Genomic DNA, 16,357 nt, shown 5'->3' on the forward strand with positions numbered 1-16,357 from the left:
TTAAGCATTAGTATTTTTTTTTTGTGGAGAGCCCCTCTGGCTCCCCGGAGCTTACTGAGCTGATATGTATGTATTAGGCCGTGGCATCGGTCAATTCAATTGGAATTCTATGCCTATCAGGGACCTCGAGCCAGAATCTGGCCCCCCTTAACCACTGCACTGCGTCTTTAGGCGCTAAACGGGTGGTGGGCAACGGGCCTCAGGAATCTTATAGGTATAGCGTATGATTCAAAACTCCCATGGCTACATGGGGAACATATCAGCTTCCTCAGGGCTCTTGTAAACAGACACCATTTAAAAAAAATCGTGGGCAACATTCCCGGGTGTGAGAGCCCCAGTACTGAGTGAGCAACCATGGCTGGTGCACGCAACATGAGCTCACAGTACTGCTGTTCAGCTTATTCATTTACAGGAATTAGTGACCAGGATTGTGATAATAGCATGATTGTGGTGAGAATTAGCGCTGTGCGTAGTATTGTGGGAGGAGGAATTTTGGCGAGGGTGGGAATCGTGGTAGCGTCACTGTGTGTGGCAGCCACTCTTGTTTTGCTCACCATACTAGCTTAGTAGTTTGCTATGGTGAACACAAATGTACATGGGTATACATAATGTGTGTTTATAGTGTAATAACAGCAACTGGAGTATGTTGGGAGGAGCTATTATAGTGAGGGAGGTGGCGTCGTTCTCGTAGTGTCGTCATCTGCTGTGTGACTTGTCATGAAGTGTATGATGGCCACTGTGCTGTTTGAACACAATACCAGCTTAGTTGTATAGTTATGGTGAATAAAACATGTAGATGTGTGTAAATAGTGTATGTAAATACACACATACATAATGTGTGTAAATACTGTTGTGTAATAAAAACAATAACAGTGAGGTAAAGGAGAAGCATTGCCAGACATGTGGATTTATTGATCAAATAATTACAGTACAGTTACATCCTGCAATAACACAAGCCATATAATATACAATACTTATAATGAATAAACAGTGCTTAACCCTTAAATTGCGCATCGCATCATATGATGCTTTGACCAACTTGCAGAAAATTGCGCATCACATCATATGATGCTTTGGAGTACTACGCAAGATTTAAACGGCCTGCGGATACACGGGATTCACCACACCTTCATCAAGGCTCTTGTAAACAGACGCCATTTAAAAAAAAATTGTGGGCCAAATTCCCGGGTGTTACGGGCCTCAGTATTGAGTGAGCTACCAAGCCTGATGCATGCAGCATGAGCTCACAGCACTGCTGTTCAGCTTGTGACCACAGCATCACCTAAAAATGCCATAATATACTTGTTCATGCTATTATGTAGTGATGATATTATTACAGAAGACCCTTGACTGTGATAAATCTGACCAGGGTTTTGATAATAGCAGGATTGTGGTGATATTTAGCGCTGTGCGCTATGGAGGGAGGAGTAATGCTGTGGGAGGGAGGGTGGTGGCGATGTCTTTTGACTGTGTGTGGCCACCTATTATTGACTGCACTCAGCATACCAGCTTAGTGGTTTGCTATGGTGAACACAAATGTAGATACTTATATGTAACGTGTGTATAGAGGGGTATAAACAGCAAGAGAAGGTTTGGAGCCGCCATTTTGGTGAGGGCGGTGGTGTCGTCTGCACGACGATGTGTGTTTACATTGTGTTTGTACATTGTGTGTACGATATGTGTGTCCACCTGGTGTACGAGCCACGCCCTCCGGTGGACAGATGGTGCGTTTGTACCTCGTGTGCTGGGGCCACGGTGTGCGTTTTGTTTATGGGCGGTATGCTCGTGTATTCGTTCGTTTCTCGTGGTTTTTCTACGGCTTCTTGCTTGTTTTCTCCCTCCGGTCATAGCCCTCTGGATGCTGAGGGTGTTCTGGATTTATATCTGGGGGTGTCACTTCGTTCTTTCTCTGTTTCCGGGTGTGGGATGGCTTGGCGTGGTGCTGCCTCCTCCCCATCTGTACTGCTCCGTCTTCTGCGGGACGCGCGCCTCTGGACATATTTCTCCTTCGACTTCCGAATTTTATTCAGGTAACGGTACATACCATGCCTACTGCCTCAAGTATGCTTAGCTTTCGGGCACACCATTAGCGCTCTCCTGGTATGTTACTTGGCTTGCCTGTGTTGTGGCACGGTCGTGTGTCTGCTCTGCAGGTGAGGTTGTCATGTCTGGCGCTTCTGTTGGCCAAGGGCTGGTTCTCACATTTTGGTGGGGTGCTTGCCTAGTTGTGCTTGCGGGGGTTGAGCTCTGGCTCTTGGGCCCTGCCTCTCCTGTCAGTTGACAGTTGTGCAGTTTCCTGGGCCTCCTGGGCTCTGTCTTCTCTACGTTTGCTCCTGTGGGTGAAGTCTGCCTCCACCACATAGCTTCTTAGTGCTTTCCGCTTCCTTTCCCCTCTAACATTGATCAGGTTCTTTTTCGTGTCTGTGGCTCCTTTGGGTACTCGGCTTCCTCCTGTGTCCCCTTGTGCATATGACCATACGGACATAAGAAAATAGGAACTGCAGAGGGCCTATTGGCCCGTACAAGGCAGCTCCTATTTCTTCCCATCCATTCCCGCTCATATACATGTCCAACCCGCGTTTGCACAAATCGTGGGGCCCCCACCACCACGTTACGCGGTAATTGGTTCCGCAAATTACCGAACTTGTTACCGTGCCAGTCATTCCTCAGGTCTTTCCTGATTCTACTCTTATCCCTTTTATGCCAATTGTTTCATGATGATTGGTGACAATAAACAGTACCACTAAGAGGCTACGTATATTTTGTTGCGTATACAGTGGTATGTGGGTGATATTTGGCAGGCAATGGTGCGAGTTCAGCGCACCGGGAGTTGGTACGGTTTCTCGCAAGTGTCTGTTCTAGACCACACTTGCAGGTTGACTAGTTATTATTCGCTACTCTGCTGCTTCTATGCTCGAGCAATACCTCGCCGTTCTCCAACGGTTGGCAGGCATATTAACTGGATGTTAGGAACTGTTTGAGTTCCATAATTGGTCCTCCGTAGAGCTTTGCTTCTCTCGTTAGGCTAATGCGTTTGGAGCCAGTATCTTATTGGGATAATCTGCTCACTTCACCACCCTTGTTCACTACTCCATCCTTGTTTACTCTTCCCCGCTTGGCGGGATTGAGTCGATGGCTCCTAAAAGGGGCGTTTGGTGTGGTGTGTTGTTTGGTTACTTTGCGTTGGTCTTCAGTGACTTTTGTCCCTGTCTTTTGTTCTTTGTTGTCCTGTGGGGCTCTGCCCCGCATTTCGGCGCTTTTGGTTTCATTGTCGACACCTGGGTCTTTTCCCTCTCGGGACACTCATTCCTTGCCTAACTTCGGTGCTTGACTGCACCCTGCTGTCCATGAGGTCCATCGGGTATGTACGCCCTCCTCTACACATTTTGTGGTTGGTCGTGTGCCTTACTTACTTGGGCCGTATTCGGGGTTTTCCTTCCCTATTTCCGTTTTTCCTCCCATGCTCCACCTATTTGTGTATCTGGGTCAGTGCTTCTTGCCTGTCCTGTTGTTTGGTGCTCAGGTGGGCCTCTGTCCTTGTTAAGTTCCCTGCTTTTGGACTTCTCCGGTGTTCCGTTTTGGTATCGAGTTCCTGCAATTTTTCTGGTGACTTCCTGCAGGCTTCGGTGTTGTGCTGTCTGTGGGGGGTTGTGGACTTTTGGTCTGCCACTCCTGCCTTCCTGGTGCCTTTTCTTGGAACCGGGTTTGTTGGGTTCCGGTCCTGGCTCCGGTTTTTCTTTGTTCCTTTTCTGGAACGGGTGTGTTTGCTTTCCTGCGGGTCACGTCCTGGGTAATTCTCCTCTAGGATGCCTCTGGGTCGCGTGCGTCTTTCTTTACTGCTGGAGCTGGTTATCTTGCTCCTTTGGGTTGCGGGGTCGCAGTTTTTTTATTCGCGTTTTGCGCTTTCGTTCGTGGTGCTAGTTTCTCGTCGTTTGTGTCGGCACTGGTGGGTTCCTTATTGGTCTCCCACCTACGTGTTTTGTCTCGGGGGCGGTGTGTGGTTTTCCTGGCGGTCTTTCTGGTTTTCCTATCACTACGAAGGGTCCTTCGGTCTTTGATAGGGTTGGCTTGTCTTCCCTTCGGGGTTGTTCCGGGTCCGTCGTCTGGGCTCGTGTCCTGTCACCTTGTATTGGGTGGTGCTGGCGAAGCTGCTCATGCTTGCGTTCAGTGTTGCGGTTCCTTCTGCTCCATTCCACTTGCTGTCCTGGGCGTTGTTCCCCTCTGGCCTGCTCTTGAGTTCTTGTGCCATCCTGGTAGTTGGCCTGGGTGGTCTATTTTCTTCTCGTTTTTGTTTTTGTTTTGTCTGTGGTCTTGGTTTTTAGGATAGGGCACGTGGCATCCGCCTCCCGGTTCCTTCCCTGTTTTCCTTATCTGTGGTGAGGTAGCTCCGGGGAGCCGACGGGCTCCCCCCAGAAAACCAGCGTTGAATGTAATGAAACGCCATTTTCTGGGCGAGTCCCGGAGGCAACCTGGCATCCCTCCCTCCCTCCAGTCGGCGCCGTTTTTTGCGTATTTTGACATCCAGCCTAAAAACTGCCAGTTGGATCGCCGGCGTGGAGGGTCTGGGGCTCCCCTTTCCCCCTCCTGGGGAGGGGGGTGGCGCTGCGACGTGATGACGTCATGCTAGTTACATAATTTTGTTTGGGGAGTTCTGTCCACTCGTTCGGCTTTCAGTAGCAATATTTTTACCAGAATAGGGGTTTGTTTTGGGGTGCCTACCTTTCTGGGTGCCTATCCTGGTTGATGGCAGACATAGAATGCTTCCAACCACAAGGGGGTTTCTATAGGCCATTGCTCCTCATGCCTCTCTGAGGGGGCCAGGTTCTGGCTCGTGGTCCCCGGTAGGCAAGAACTCCTAGCACTTTGACTGATGCCAGAAAGTTATACATATCCATTCAGCCTGGATAGCTCCAGGGAGCCTCCGGAACTCACCCAGAAAATGGCGTTTCATTACATTCAACTCTGGTTTTTTGGCAATTGGCCCTAATACCTGAAGTGTTTGCTTGGTTACTATCCCCAGGCCCTGGGAATCCCCTGAGGGGTATCTGCTTTGGCCTGTGTGGCTCAGTTCATAAAGATATCTCTTGCTGAATGCGAGTGTAAGGGGTGTTTATTGTCTTTGCTACCTAACAATGATCATTCTTTCAGGAACTTTGCCTCCCCCCCCCCCCCGTCCCCTCCATGCTGCCTATTACACTTATGACCCTGAATTCTGTGACGTTTGTTTTCACTGGGTCTCTGCATTGATTGATTCCTCCTCCCAGTAGGAGGCATTTCAGGCAGCTGCCACTTTGTAAGCTGAATTTGCCTGTGTTAGGTGCTTACCATATTGATCAACTGGATCCCCCAGAGTTGGCCCCAAGGTGCTTAGGGATCCATAATTGAAGGTGTTGGTAATCTCCACCTGAACTTAGTCTGCACCTCTTTCTTTTTTTTCTTCTTCCATTGGAGGGGTGTATTTACCCCGCTTCTAGTTTTTCCTCTTTGGTTTCAGCTCCGAAGTATCTGAGGGTTTTTGAGTCGTGTCAGAGTATAGCTCAGTTTTCTCTGGTGGTGGTCCCACTTACTTAGTTCCCTGTTCCAAGGCTCACACTTTTCATGTCATCAGCAGTGCCATTAAGTCTAACCAGTCTGTGTTTTATGCTAGTGCCATTGGATGTTCGCATATACAGTATGCGGCTTTGACTTCCATCTTCTCTTACATGTTTTGGGCTGATGTTTGAGGTTGGTAGATTTTGGTTCTGGTCGTCTGATATTTCGTCAGTGTCCTTGATCTCAGTTGGTTGTGTGTGTTGCTTTGGGCGTTGTCTCCCGGCCTAGTTTCTCGTCTTCACTTTAGTATCTGTTGACTCTCCTCTTTCCTGGTAAATCCTGTCTTTGTTCTCTGTGGTTAGCTTCAGGAAGCCACTGGGGGGCTCCCTCCAAAAATCCAGCACTGAATGTAATGAAATGTCTCTTTCTGGAGGAGCTCCAGTGGCTCACTGATTTCTGCCATCCCTTCTCCCAGGTTCATCAGTTCGTCGTCAAGTTGTTCATAAGCTCCAGACCTGAGGTGAAGAATTGGCTGAGGGCTGGGCTGCTTGGTGGTAGTAATTAGTAATAATGAGTTTGAAGCTAGTTTGAGTGAATCCCTTGTGTGTGTATCATTTGTTAAGTTGTTTGACAGTTTTGAGGCTTCGCTTTCTGTGAATTAGGTTCTGGCTCTTCCCAGTAGGCCAAACAGTAATTACTTGACTGATGTGACTCTTTTTGAGCAATCTCATAAAGATTCCTTCTGTGAGTTACGTTTAAAAAAAAAAAAGGCATTTCATTATGTTCAACATTGGTTTTATAGTTTGGTGAACTCTACAAGGCAACAAAAAATGTATCAATAAATAGGCAGAGTATTTAATTTTACAGTAATAATCGTTACATTCACTGATAATTATAAGTTGAGCAACTGCCTAATTTGTTAAATCTCTTTTCTACAGGGATTTTGGTTTGTTTTGCACGACCAACATTTATGAAGAAAGGATCTTCTCGTACTGAATCAGCAACACCACGGTCCCTGTCTGCCCTTGGTGCATACATTACTAACTTTATGCCTCAGATATCTGGCACAGTGCCAACCTCCCCAAAGTACAACTACATGTATCCTGCCATTAGTCACAGTCCATCTGCAGAACAAAGCATCTCGATTTCTAACTATTATTATCAAGATAAGGTATGTTGATTGATGACATGACTGTCAACATAAATGTTTTCTTAAACAATGATCCAAATGTCATTTCTGGGGAAAGCCCCTTCTGCTTCCCGGAGGTATCCGGGCTGTTATGGATGTATTAAACCCTGGCATCAGTCAAAGCGAATGGAGTTCTAGGCCTACCAGGGATCATGAGCCAGAACCTGGCCCCTTAGAGAGGCACAAGGAGCAATGGACTATAGAAACCCCTGTGTGGTTGGAAGCATTCTATGTCTACCATCAACTGGGTCAGGCACCCAGAAAGGTAGTGTGGTCCTGTCTTTGGTAGTGTGTGAGCCTGGAGTAATTTCACCAGTACTCGGGCTGCATGCACCTAGGGTTACCTTCCTTAGGTGCCCTGTAAGAACTGCCCATGTAGCTTGGAGTTGTCTTCCACATGTCACTTGGGGTCTGCCTCCATAGTGTAACAAACTAGGTTTGTTGTAAGAATTATCCAGAAGGTTCCAGAAGTCTCGTGTAGGGACCTGACCTCAACATTGCGCATTCCACTAGGGATTAGCAAGTCTGAGTCACAAAATGGCTGGCGTCTTTGTTCATAGTTTCGTATAATGAATCATTCTATAGTACTCAGTATTTTAGAGAAATTAGCCTTCATTCATTTTGTATTAAAATTGTATTGTATAATATTCCTGGTTATAGTATCAAGAGTATTCTAATTATTAGGAGACTTGAGTTAAGTCACCATCAGTGACGTCACGAGCCAGGACTAGAATGCAGCGCGGAGTGACCTGGTGGTCATAGGTCAACAGTTTCCACATTCAGTAATTCTCAAAGGTCAAATAGCCATTTTGGGATCGGGAATAGCTCTTCCTTAAGATGCTTGTGTAATTTAACTTCAGTTAAAATATTTCAACCAATCTGGATCAATTCAGTGCAACAGAGGTTAATTGTTAAACTTAAGCCTTGCTAGTAACTTGGTAAAACTTAGACTAGGCAGAAGGATACAATGCTCTAGTCTGGGGAAGACCAGACGAGGAGAGATCAGTGTGGTTTGAGAAACAACTCGGGCAGGTGGCCTTTCCATCTTCGGCCTCCAGACCAGCAGTCCACCGCTGGTCGTCTATAGAAGGTAAAAGTTTGCTCAGAGGTTATATTATAGGGATAGTCAGTTCATTGCCAGTCAGGGAGTGTTCAAGTCAGAGAATACCATTTCTTAGATTTTGTTTTAGTTTTTGAATAAATTAATTAGTTATTAATTTTCATTTTCATTATTTTCCATGTGTGTGTTATATTTATGTGAATTGGTCCTTGTCACGTGGTCCCCACGAGGCCGAGTTGAATTGGGCGCCGATTCTAACATCGAATCAGGATTATCATTCCCGGATTTGTAATTAATTCCACACTTAAGATCCAAGGGTATATGTTACTAGTGGGGATCAAGCCCCAAAGTTATTGATTGGGCATGATCGATCCAGGCCTCGATCATTGTTCCGTGTTATTGGTCTGGTGGTGGCGGCGGAAAAGCGACCCTAGAGTTTTGCTAGAAGCCTAGTACACGTCATACGGGCTGTAGAATCTCAAGTCGGTAAATCGTCTTGAGACCACGTGGCGTGGGGTCGGCTCAAGGGAAAGTTTTGGGGTCCCTTGGTAGAGAAAAAAAGTAAGAATACGGGCAGAGGGAGAAAAAAGGCAGGAAAGATCGTTCGAGAACCCCCCCCTCCCCCCCATGTTACAATAGGGTCTTTTGCTGCTCGGTGATTGCCCGCTCTTGGAGTCAGCTGGGGTGTTTCATGCACCCCTGTTTGCCTCTGGGTAGGCGGTAGTTTCATTACTGCTAGGGACACAAGGTACTGTGCAGCTTGTTTTCATCATAATACAGCGGCCGGCTCTGTTCCACCTGTGTCGTTGTGCTCTTGCGGGGTTTTTCTTTTGTTTTTGTTTTTCCTGCCTGGCGGAGGGTCTTCCCCTTGGTGTAGATATCTCTTTATATGTTGGTGGTCCTCCACTAGGTCCCCACATCCAGGGGGTTTAGCATTTTAGCAGTTTGTTTGGTAGTTTGGGGCTCCGGTTAGCCTGGGCTTTCTTTAACAGAGCGTCTAAGGGCCCTGGAAATCCCCGCTGGGGCTCAGTGGCCTGGTGGATGCGTCCCCCTGGGTCCCATCTCGCTCTGTGCGAATTTGAGGGTTGCTCTGTTCCTTTGTCTCAGGGTGACAATCACCTGTTCTGCCTGCGTCATGCTGCCGGTTGGGTCGGCGACATCTTCAACCGGGAGTCTTGCGAGTGGTGTTCCTTGCATGTATTCTGCTTCACCCAATCCACTGATCTTGATATTTGGGTGCAGGTAATTTCGATGTTGCATGTACGATACAGGGTGCTGCAGCGTGCTAGGTTAGTTGCTCACCCAGATGCCCCAAGGCTGCCCAGTTTTTGGTTATAGGGACCTGGACTTGGGGGTGTTAGTTGCCTCGACTTTGGTTCTGTCCACTCTCTCTTGTCCTTTCTCTGCTTTTGTTCAGCCTGTTCCTCTCTTCCTTGCTTCCGGCTCCGAAGCGTCTGAGGGTTTTGGAGTCAGGGCTGGGTTTATTTGGTGGTGAGACTCGGGCAGTTTCAGGGGATGCCCCATCCGGAGTGGTGATGGAGGTATTCGAGCTCATTCCTCCATCTGGTGCTTCTGGGTCTAACCAGTGGGCCCCCTTCGTTCCAGCTTTTCCGGCGGCCTCTGCCTTTTCTTTTGAGGCAGAGGGTTTGGAGGACGGTTCGGCCCCGGGTCCTGATGTAGAGGTTCCCAGGATGGGGGAGGGGCGCTGATTTGGGAGCCTTGGGTCCCGTTTGACCCCACTTGGGTTTTGGTACCCTCTGAGCGGGGCTTGTTGCTGCAGGGAGTGGGGTTTTCTTATACCCTCTCCTTGTACAAATTTGATGTGGCATCAATGATGTGGCATCATTGGTCCTCGTCTGTACTACTCATCATCTTTCGATACTAAATCTAATTATTTTATAATCACTTCTTCTCTCCGCACTCTGTCTTGACAATACTGATCATTGAATAAACTTTGTAGGCACCCTCCCCGAAAGACGGGTGGTGCAGCTCGGACCTCATGCGTCCTGAGCATGGGCCGAGGGTGATCGTTTTGTTTATGTTCGGTGTAAACATGTGTTGGTGTTCTGTGACCTTTATCACGGGTAATATGCTGCACTCACTCATCTTACATGTCCAGTCATAGCCCCCCTAGATATTGGGGTAGTTCTGGGTTTTATATATGGAGTAAACACGCAGTTCTTTTCTCTTCACATGGGTGTGGGGTGGCTCGGTGTGACCCCACCTCCACCTCTACACGATACCTAATCTCCTACTGCACACGCAACTCCAGACATAATTGATTAGCGATGCTCCCAGAATATTACACGGCTAAGCCGTGTTGTCACACTATAGTGCCTACTCTTTACAGGAGAGATTATACGGTCTGGCGACACCGTCAGCCAGTTATTGGTTCTCAATTTTTGGATGAGTGTTGGGTATTGTTTGTAGTGTTTTGATTGACCAATTTGTGTATTGGCCAATCCTTGTGTGCATCTTCACGTGACTTTGGTTTGTAAGTATATATGCTTCTTTTCACTGTGGGCCACGGCCCCGAATTTTGGTAACTTTTGATTTAATCTTTATGATTTGAATCTTTTCTTGACTCTGGCTGCTCCTTCATTGACTCATTCAATGCTATCTGGACACTCATTCATTGACCGTTGTTCAGTGCCTGGCTGCACTCTTACATATGTACACTGGAGTCTCTCTGTATATATAGTTGATCTTGTACATTCAGTTATCAATTGCTACCTAGGAGCCGGTCGGCCGAGCGGGAGCCGGTTGGCCGAGCGGACAGCACACTGGACTTGTGACCCTGTGGTCCCTGGGTTTGATCCCGGGCGCCGGCGAGAAACAATGGGCACAGTTTCTTTCACCCTATGCCCTTGTTACCTAGCAGTAAAATAGGTACCTGGGTGTTAGTCAGCTGTCACGGGCTGCTTCCTGGGGGTGGAGGCCTGGTCGAGGACCGGGCCACGGGGACACTAAAAAAAAGCCCCGAAATCATCTCAAGATAACCTCAAGATAGGTCTTATTAGTTCATCTTATTGCTTATACTCTCTTGTCCCTAGCTACCGGTGCTTGAACCGTATTTAAGGTCTTTTCATTGCATATTTCCGTAACTCCTACGTCTGTACTACATATTGTTGTGTATCCTAGTATGTGCATGTTGACTATACTAATGTTAGTGCTAGACTGGACTATGTACATGTTCAGTTCCCTGATATTGAACAGACCCAGTGTTCAGGTAGAGAACTGAGTTCTTTCAACTTCTCCTTGTATGTCACTACCAGCTTCTGTGTTGCAATGTCTGCAGGTGGATGTAGATTTCCAATCAACCAATCCTCTTCGGGTTTTTCGGGGTTCAGTGCCTTGGTGCCTTCCCGAGTCCTCACCCGATGTGTTCATTGATGCCTCATCTTTCAGCTGAGGCTTTGTGACCAGTGCTCACCAGGCCAGCAAGTGGCGGTGGGGTCCGTCCTTCCATCGGGCTCTACAGTATGGGGCAGGTGTTTGCAGAGGTTTGGTTATCGCTTCGGAGGGTTTGGGTCGCTTGGGGTTCCACGATCCAGCTCCATTCCAACTGCTCTCCGGGTGTTCACTGTCTGAATCTCGGGGGTTCTCTTCGGTCCTTGGCTCTTTGGGGCTGGTCGCTTTGAGTGACTCATCTTTCAGATTCTCAGGGTTTAGCTCTCCATGCGGTTCCCGTCCAGGGTGTGTCCATTGTCCTGGCAGACAGCCTGTCTCGGTTCCTTTCTGTGTCCACAGACTGGATGGTTGATGCCGACTCATTCAGTTGGCTCTGCTGAAGATGGGCCTCTTTGCGTAGGCGTGGTCTTGGTGTCTTCCTGTATATGGTGCACCCTTCTCTGACTACAAAGCATTGTGGTGGACTCTTTTCGGCGGGACTGGTCGAGGTGGGGTTACCTGTACCTCTTCTTCCCGGTCCAGCTGTTGCTTTGGGTTCTGGCTCAGTTGGAGATTTCCCAGGGAAGAGTAGTCCTGTTGGCTCCTTGGTGGTCGGCCCAGCCTTGGTTTCAGGCACTGCTTGCTTGGTTTCTGAACCCGTGATGTTTTCTACAGCTCTCCCTCTATCAGCAGATTGGTCCAGTCAGGTACCTGGCTGGTTCGATCTTCTCCTCCGCTTATCGTATCTGGTCTTTTTGGAATGGGCTTATCGCCACTTGTGTGGTGATCAAGTGGCTTCGTTGATGGTGTCCCACCTGAAAGTTTCACCTCGGTAACAGTATGAAGTTTCCTGGCATTCTTTTCTCTCTCATATTTTCTCTCTCTTCTTCTCTCTGTCTTCATAAGTTGTTTTCTGGTTCTGGACGGGTTGTCTTGTTCTTTCTTTCTTGGCTTTTTCAGGACCTTACTTTGGTGCAAATACTGTCGCTTTGTCCCGTGTGGCACTGGCGGAGCCGCTCCTGCTTGCATTCAGGGTGGATGTCCCTTCCACCTCATTCTGTAAGCTTCCTCGTGCTTTGTTTCACCTCCAGCCTGCTCATGTGTTGCCTGAGCCGTACAGGTCCTTGGACCGGGTGCTTTCTTTTCTCTTCTCTCCTAGGTTTGTGGTGGCCCCTTTAGTTTGGGTTTGTTTTTCCAAGGCTCTTTTTTCCTGTTGGCTTTGGTCCTGGGGATCGGGTCTGGAAGCTTCATGCTCTCCTTTGGTGCAGAGGTTTCTGCTCTTTCGGTCCTTGTAGTCGGTTTGTTCGGTTGCAGCCTTCTCCTTCATTTCTGGCATAGAATGGGTCGGTGGCTTTCTGGAGATGCCCTTGGCTTGGTGATGCTTCGTTGTTCAGGCCAGGGGTGCATCCTGTGTGATGTCCAGCTGCGGTTCTTCGCTGTTACCTGCGCTCCATGGCCTCTGTGGCCTGGAATGTGCTTTGGGTTTACCCGGTCTCCCTTGTTCCCTGTTCCAGGGCTCGGGTCTCCCAAGTCATCCGCAGGGTTATTCAGTCCAGCCAGCCTGCGGTCTATCCTCGTGCGCATTGCGTTCGTAAATTTGCTGCTTTTGGCTGCCCTCTTTGGTGACTTGTCTTGGCTGACATTCGGGCACAGGGATTTTGGAGGTCGAACAGAGTCCTGGCTGCCCGTTACTAGGTCAGTGTTCCTGGCCCTAGTGGGGCGTGTGTCGCTTTCAGTCACAGGCTGCAGCCAGTTGTCTCGACTGTGAGTAGAGATGCGAGTGGAAGCCTCCTCCCGAATCATTCCCTCTTTTTCTTTTCTTTGGTTAGTTAGCTCCAGGGAGCCGTAGGGGCTCCCCACAGAATACCAGTGTTGAATGTAATGAAGCATCTTTTTCTGAATGAACCCCGGAGGCTGCCCGGCACCCTTTCACCCTTTGGTCGAGGGTTTTTGCGTTTCTTGATGCTCAACCTCTGAACTGATAGCTGGAGTGGCTAGTGTGAGGGGTCTGGGACCCCCTGCCCCCTTCTGGGGGTGGAGGACTGTGTGGATGATTGACGCGGCGGTGTTAGTGACATTTGCTTGTTTGGTTGTTTTAGTTTGGGAGTTCTGCCTCCCTGTTCACCTTTAAGGTTGCAATTTTTACCATGTGAGGCTTGTTTTGTTATGCCTACCTTTCTGGGTGCCAACCCCAGTCGATAGCGGACATGGAATGCTTCCAAACACCTGGGGATTTCCATAGGCCGTTGCTTCCCTAGCCTTTCTAAGGGGGGCCAGGTTCTGGCTTGTGGTCCCCGTTAGGCAAAAGTACTCCAATCGATTGATGTCACGGTCTAATACATACATATCAGCTGGTAAGCTCTGGGGAGCCTCTGGGGCTCACCCAGAAAATGGCATTTCATTACATTCAAAGCTGATTTTTTTTCCAAAGAAAAACAGTTTTTAATTCACATAACTATCACTTGTTTGTTTATTTCATTACTTTGATATGAACAGTATAATGTATAATAAATTTACTCAACTTCGATATATTTTAGGCCCCCATAACTTCTTTCAGGCTTCACAAGATTCCACTCCAGAGCTGCAGTAAACAAAACCAATAGTGTGGTCTCTGGTTAGTCTGGCAAATTAAATTTTATGACTTAAATATTCACAGAATTTTAATTGCTAGTCTAATTCTTCAAACTTTTCAGAAAGTCAAGAGTAAACGTGGGAAAAATGAGGAGGAAGCAGGACGATCATTTAAGGCAGGGAGTGTCTTAATATATGACGTTAAATCCTTGATGCCCTTCTCAAAAGATCTTGGAGCATCTTACGTGTAAGAATTGTTTATTTTTAAGATTTTGCTTCTCTGTGCTTGAGTGGTCATCACAGTCTGATCAGCTTAAGACCAAATGCTGTCATTCAAGGCAAATTGATTAAATAGACAAGCATATCCTTCCATATCCAACAGATATGGATTTTATATTCAAAAGTTCATCACAATACATTTCCACTAAATATTGTAAACAAAATACAGTACAGTAGAATATTGTGCACAATTTATGCCATTAATAATGTACAGTTCAATATGTTTTGGAATAATAACTCAATGAGTATAGTGGCATAAATTGAGAGAGGAGTTGAAAGTTGAGGCATGAGGCTGAGATGATATGTGTTCAATTCAAACCGGGAACCATGAGCCAGAACCTGGCCACCTCAAAGAGGCATGAGGAACAGTGGCCTATAGAAATGCACATGTGATTTGGAGCATTCTATGTCTGCCATCGACTGGATCAGGCACCCAAAAAGGTAAGCATCCCAAAACAAACCCTGGGAAACCTGGGCCTTGGGAACCCCACAGGGGAATGCAAAGGGTCTGATGGATGCTACCCCTGGGTCCCCTCTCGCCTTGTGTGAGTTAGAGAGTTGCTCTGTCCCCTTGTCTCAGAGTGATTTTCACTGTTTTTGCCTCCATCATGCTGCCTGCTGGGTTGGTGACACCATCGACCCAGAGTCTTGCGAGAATTGTTGCTTGTTTGTGACACACTTCACCCAGTTCACTGTTGACTTCATCCAGTTGCAGGTGGCTCAGGCATTGCATGCTAGATTTAGGTTGCTGCAATGCGCTAGGTTGATTGCTACCCCGGAAGCCCGGAGACTGCCCTGTTTTGTTTATAGGGACCTGGACTTAAGGGTGTTGGTCGCTTCCACCTTGGTTCAGTCTGCACCCCCTCATTCTTCCCCCTGCTGTGGTTCATTCTGGTCTTCCCCTCCCCTCCCTGCTTCCTGCTGCAAAGCATCTGAGGGCTTTGGTGTCGGGGCAGGGTTTAGAAGGTTCTGAGACTCGAGCAGTTTCGGGGGTTGCCCCTTCTGGGGCGTGGGGGGGGGGGGGCAACAGAGGCATTCGAGTCGGTTCCTCCAGTCATGGCAACAGGGTCTGGCCAGTGGCCCCCCTCCTTTCCTGCCTTTCTGGCTGCCCTGGCTTTGTCTTGTGATGCAGGGGCTTTGGAGAATGACTCTGCCCTGGGTCCTGGTGTGGAGGTTCCCTGGGTCCTGGTGTGGAGGTTCCCTGGGTCCTGGTGTGGAGGTTCCCTGGGTCCTGGTGTGGAGGTTCCCTGGGTCCTGGTGTGGAGGTTCCCTGGGCTGGAGAGGTGCTGACTTTGGGGCCTTGGGCCCCATTGGACCCCACCTGGGTTTTTCTATCCTCTGAGCAGGGCTTACTGTTACAAGGAGTGGGGTTTTCTTTCCCTCCCTCTGCGTACGAGTTGGATTTGGTGTCAGCCACTCCCCGGGTTCGGTTCCGTGTCCCTTCGGGTTCATCAGTTCCATTCTTCCGGAGGTTTTTGGCTTCCCACGTCGTGCCTACTGAGGTATGGGCGGCCATTGTGGCTTACCTCCTGTGCGACCCAGATTATGCCTCTATAATGGATCCATCTTCCTTCAGGTTTGGGTCTTCGTCTCCATACTGGCATCGTTATGAGGTTCTGGAGTCGTCCTGGCTAGCGGACTGACCTGTGTTGTCGTTGGATGCTTGGCACTCCGTAAGTTCTCTGTCTGGTTGGAGTTCTTTCTGTCGTACCTGCACACTTGAGGGGTGCAAGGTGTTGACGATGGTCTACGTTTACCTGGAGGGCGAAATCGAACACCTCAATGCATGTTTGTTCGCCCCTGCCCTTTAGCGGGATGTTGGCATGGTTCAGCTTCACATGCAGGTTCCCCTCCCTATTGGCTGCATTGGTTGCTGAGGACTTGAGTGCTCGTGGCCTGTTGGCTTTGGTCATGCGCGTCTGTTCCCTTTCGGAGTTGTCTTCGGTTTGGCTTGAGGAGGATGTGGAAGCGCTTGGGGCCATTCCTGGGGCTGGTGCCTTGGTCTCGCAGCACATTCATCATTTGTGCTGTTGAAGCTGTTTGCCCTGAACCTGCAAGATGCGGTGTCGCAGTTTTTTGCCTTACATCTCGCGTGTCGGCAGGTGGTACTCGCTTCCTCGTTGGAATCTACTAGAGCCCTGGCTCTTTAAGTTTCATCACCTTTTTTGTCCCTTGCTGTTTGCAGAGTCTGCGGTTGGGCAGTTTCTGCAGGCAGCCTCTTCTAGTTGTCGTCCGATGTCAGACTTGTTGGTTCTTTGGGGGTCCGGGGGGGTTCCTCCCGGAAGGGTCGTGCCTGGACTCTAGATTTCACTTGTTGTGGTAGGCCGCTGGGGCCA

General features: G+C 48.6%; 1 protein-coding gene across 6 annotated transcripts in view; it reads left to right on the plus strand.

Annotated features, from left to right (window-relative positions):
• The window catches only part of Wdr59 (WD repeat domain 59), a 241,877-nt gene that overhangs the window by 130,434 nt on the left and 95,086 nt on the right, over positions 1-16,357 (plus strand). For all 6 annotated transcript variants that reach the window (XM_045767261.2, XM_045767260.2, XM_045767262.2 and 3 more), the window contains 2 exons: positions 6,471-6,703; positions 13,865-13,989. In XM_045767261.2, coding sequence (XP_045623217.1) covers positions 6,471-6,703; positions 13,865-13,989 — 358 coding nt within the window. The remainder of the gene's footprint in view (positions 1-6,470; positions 6,704-13,864; positions 13,990-16,357) is intronic.

Source organism: Procambarus clarkii, chromosome 89 (assembly GCF_040958095.1).
Source record: "Procambarus clarkii isolate CNS0578487 chromosome 89, FALCON_Pclarkii_2.0, whole genome shotgun sequence".
Classification (NCBI taxonomy): Eukaryota; Metazoa; Arthropoda; class Malacostraca; order Decapoda; family Cambaridae; genus Procambarus; species Procambarus clarkii.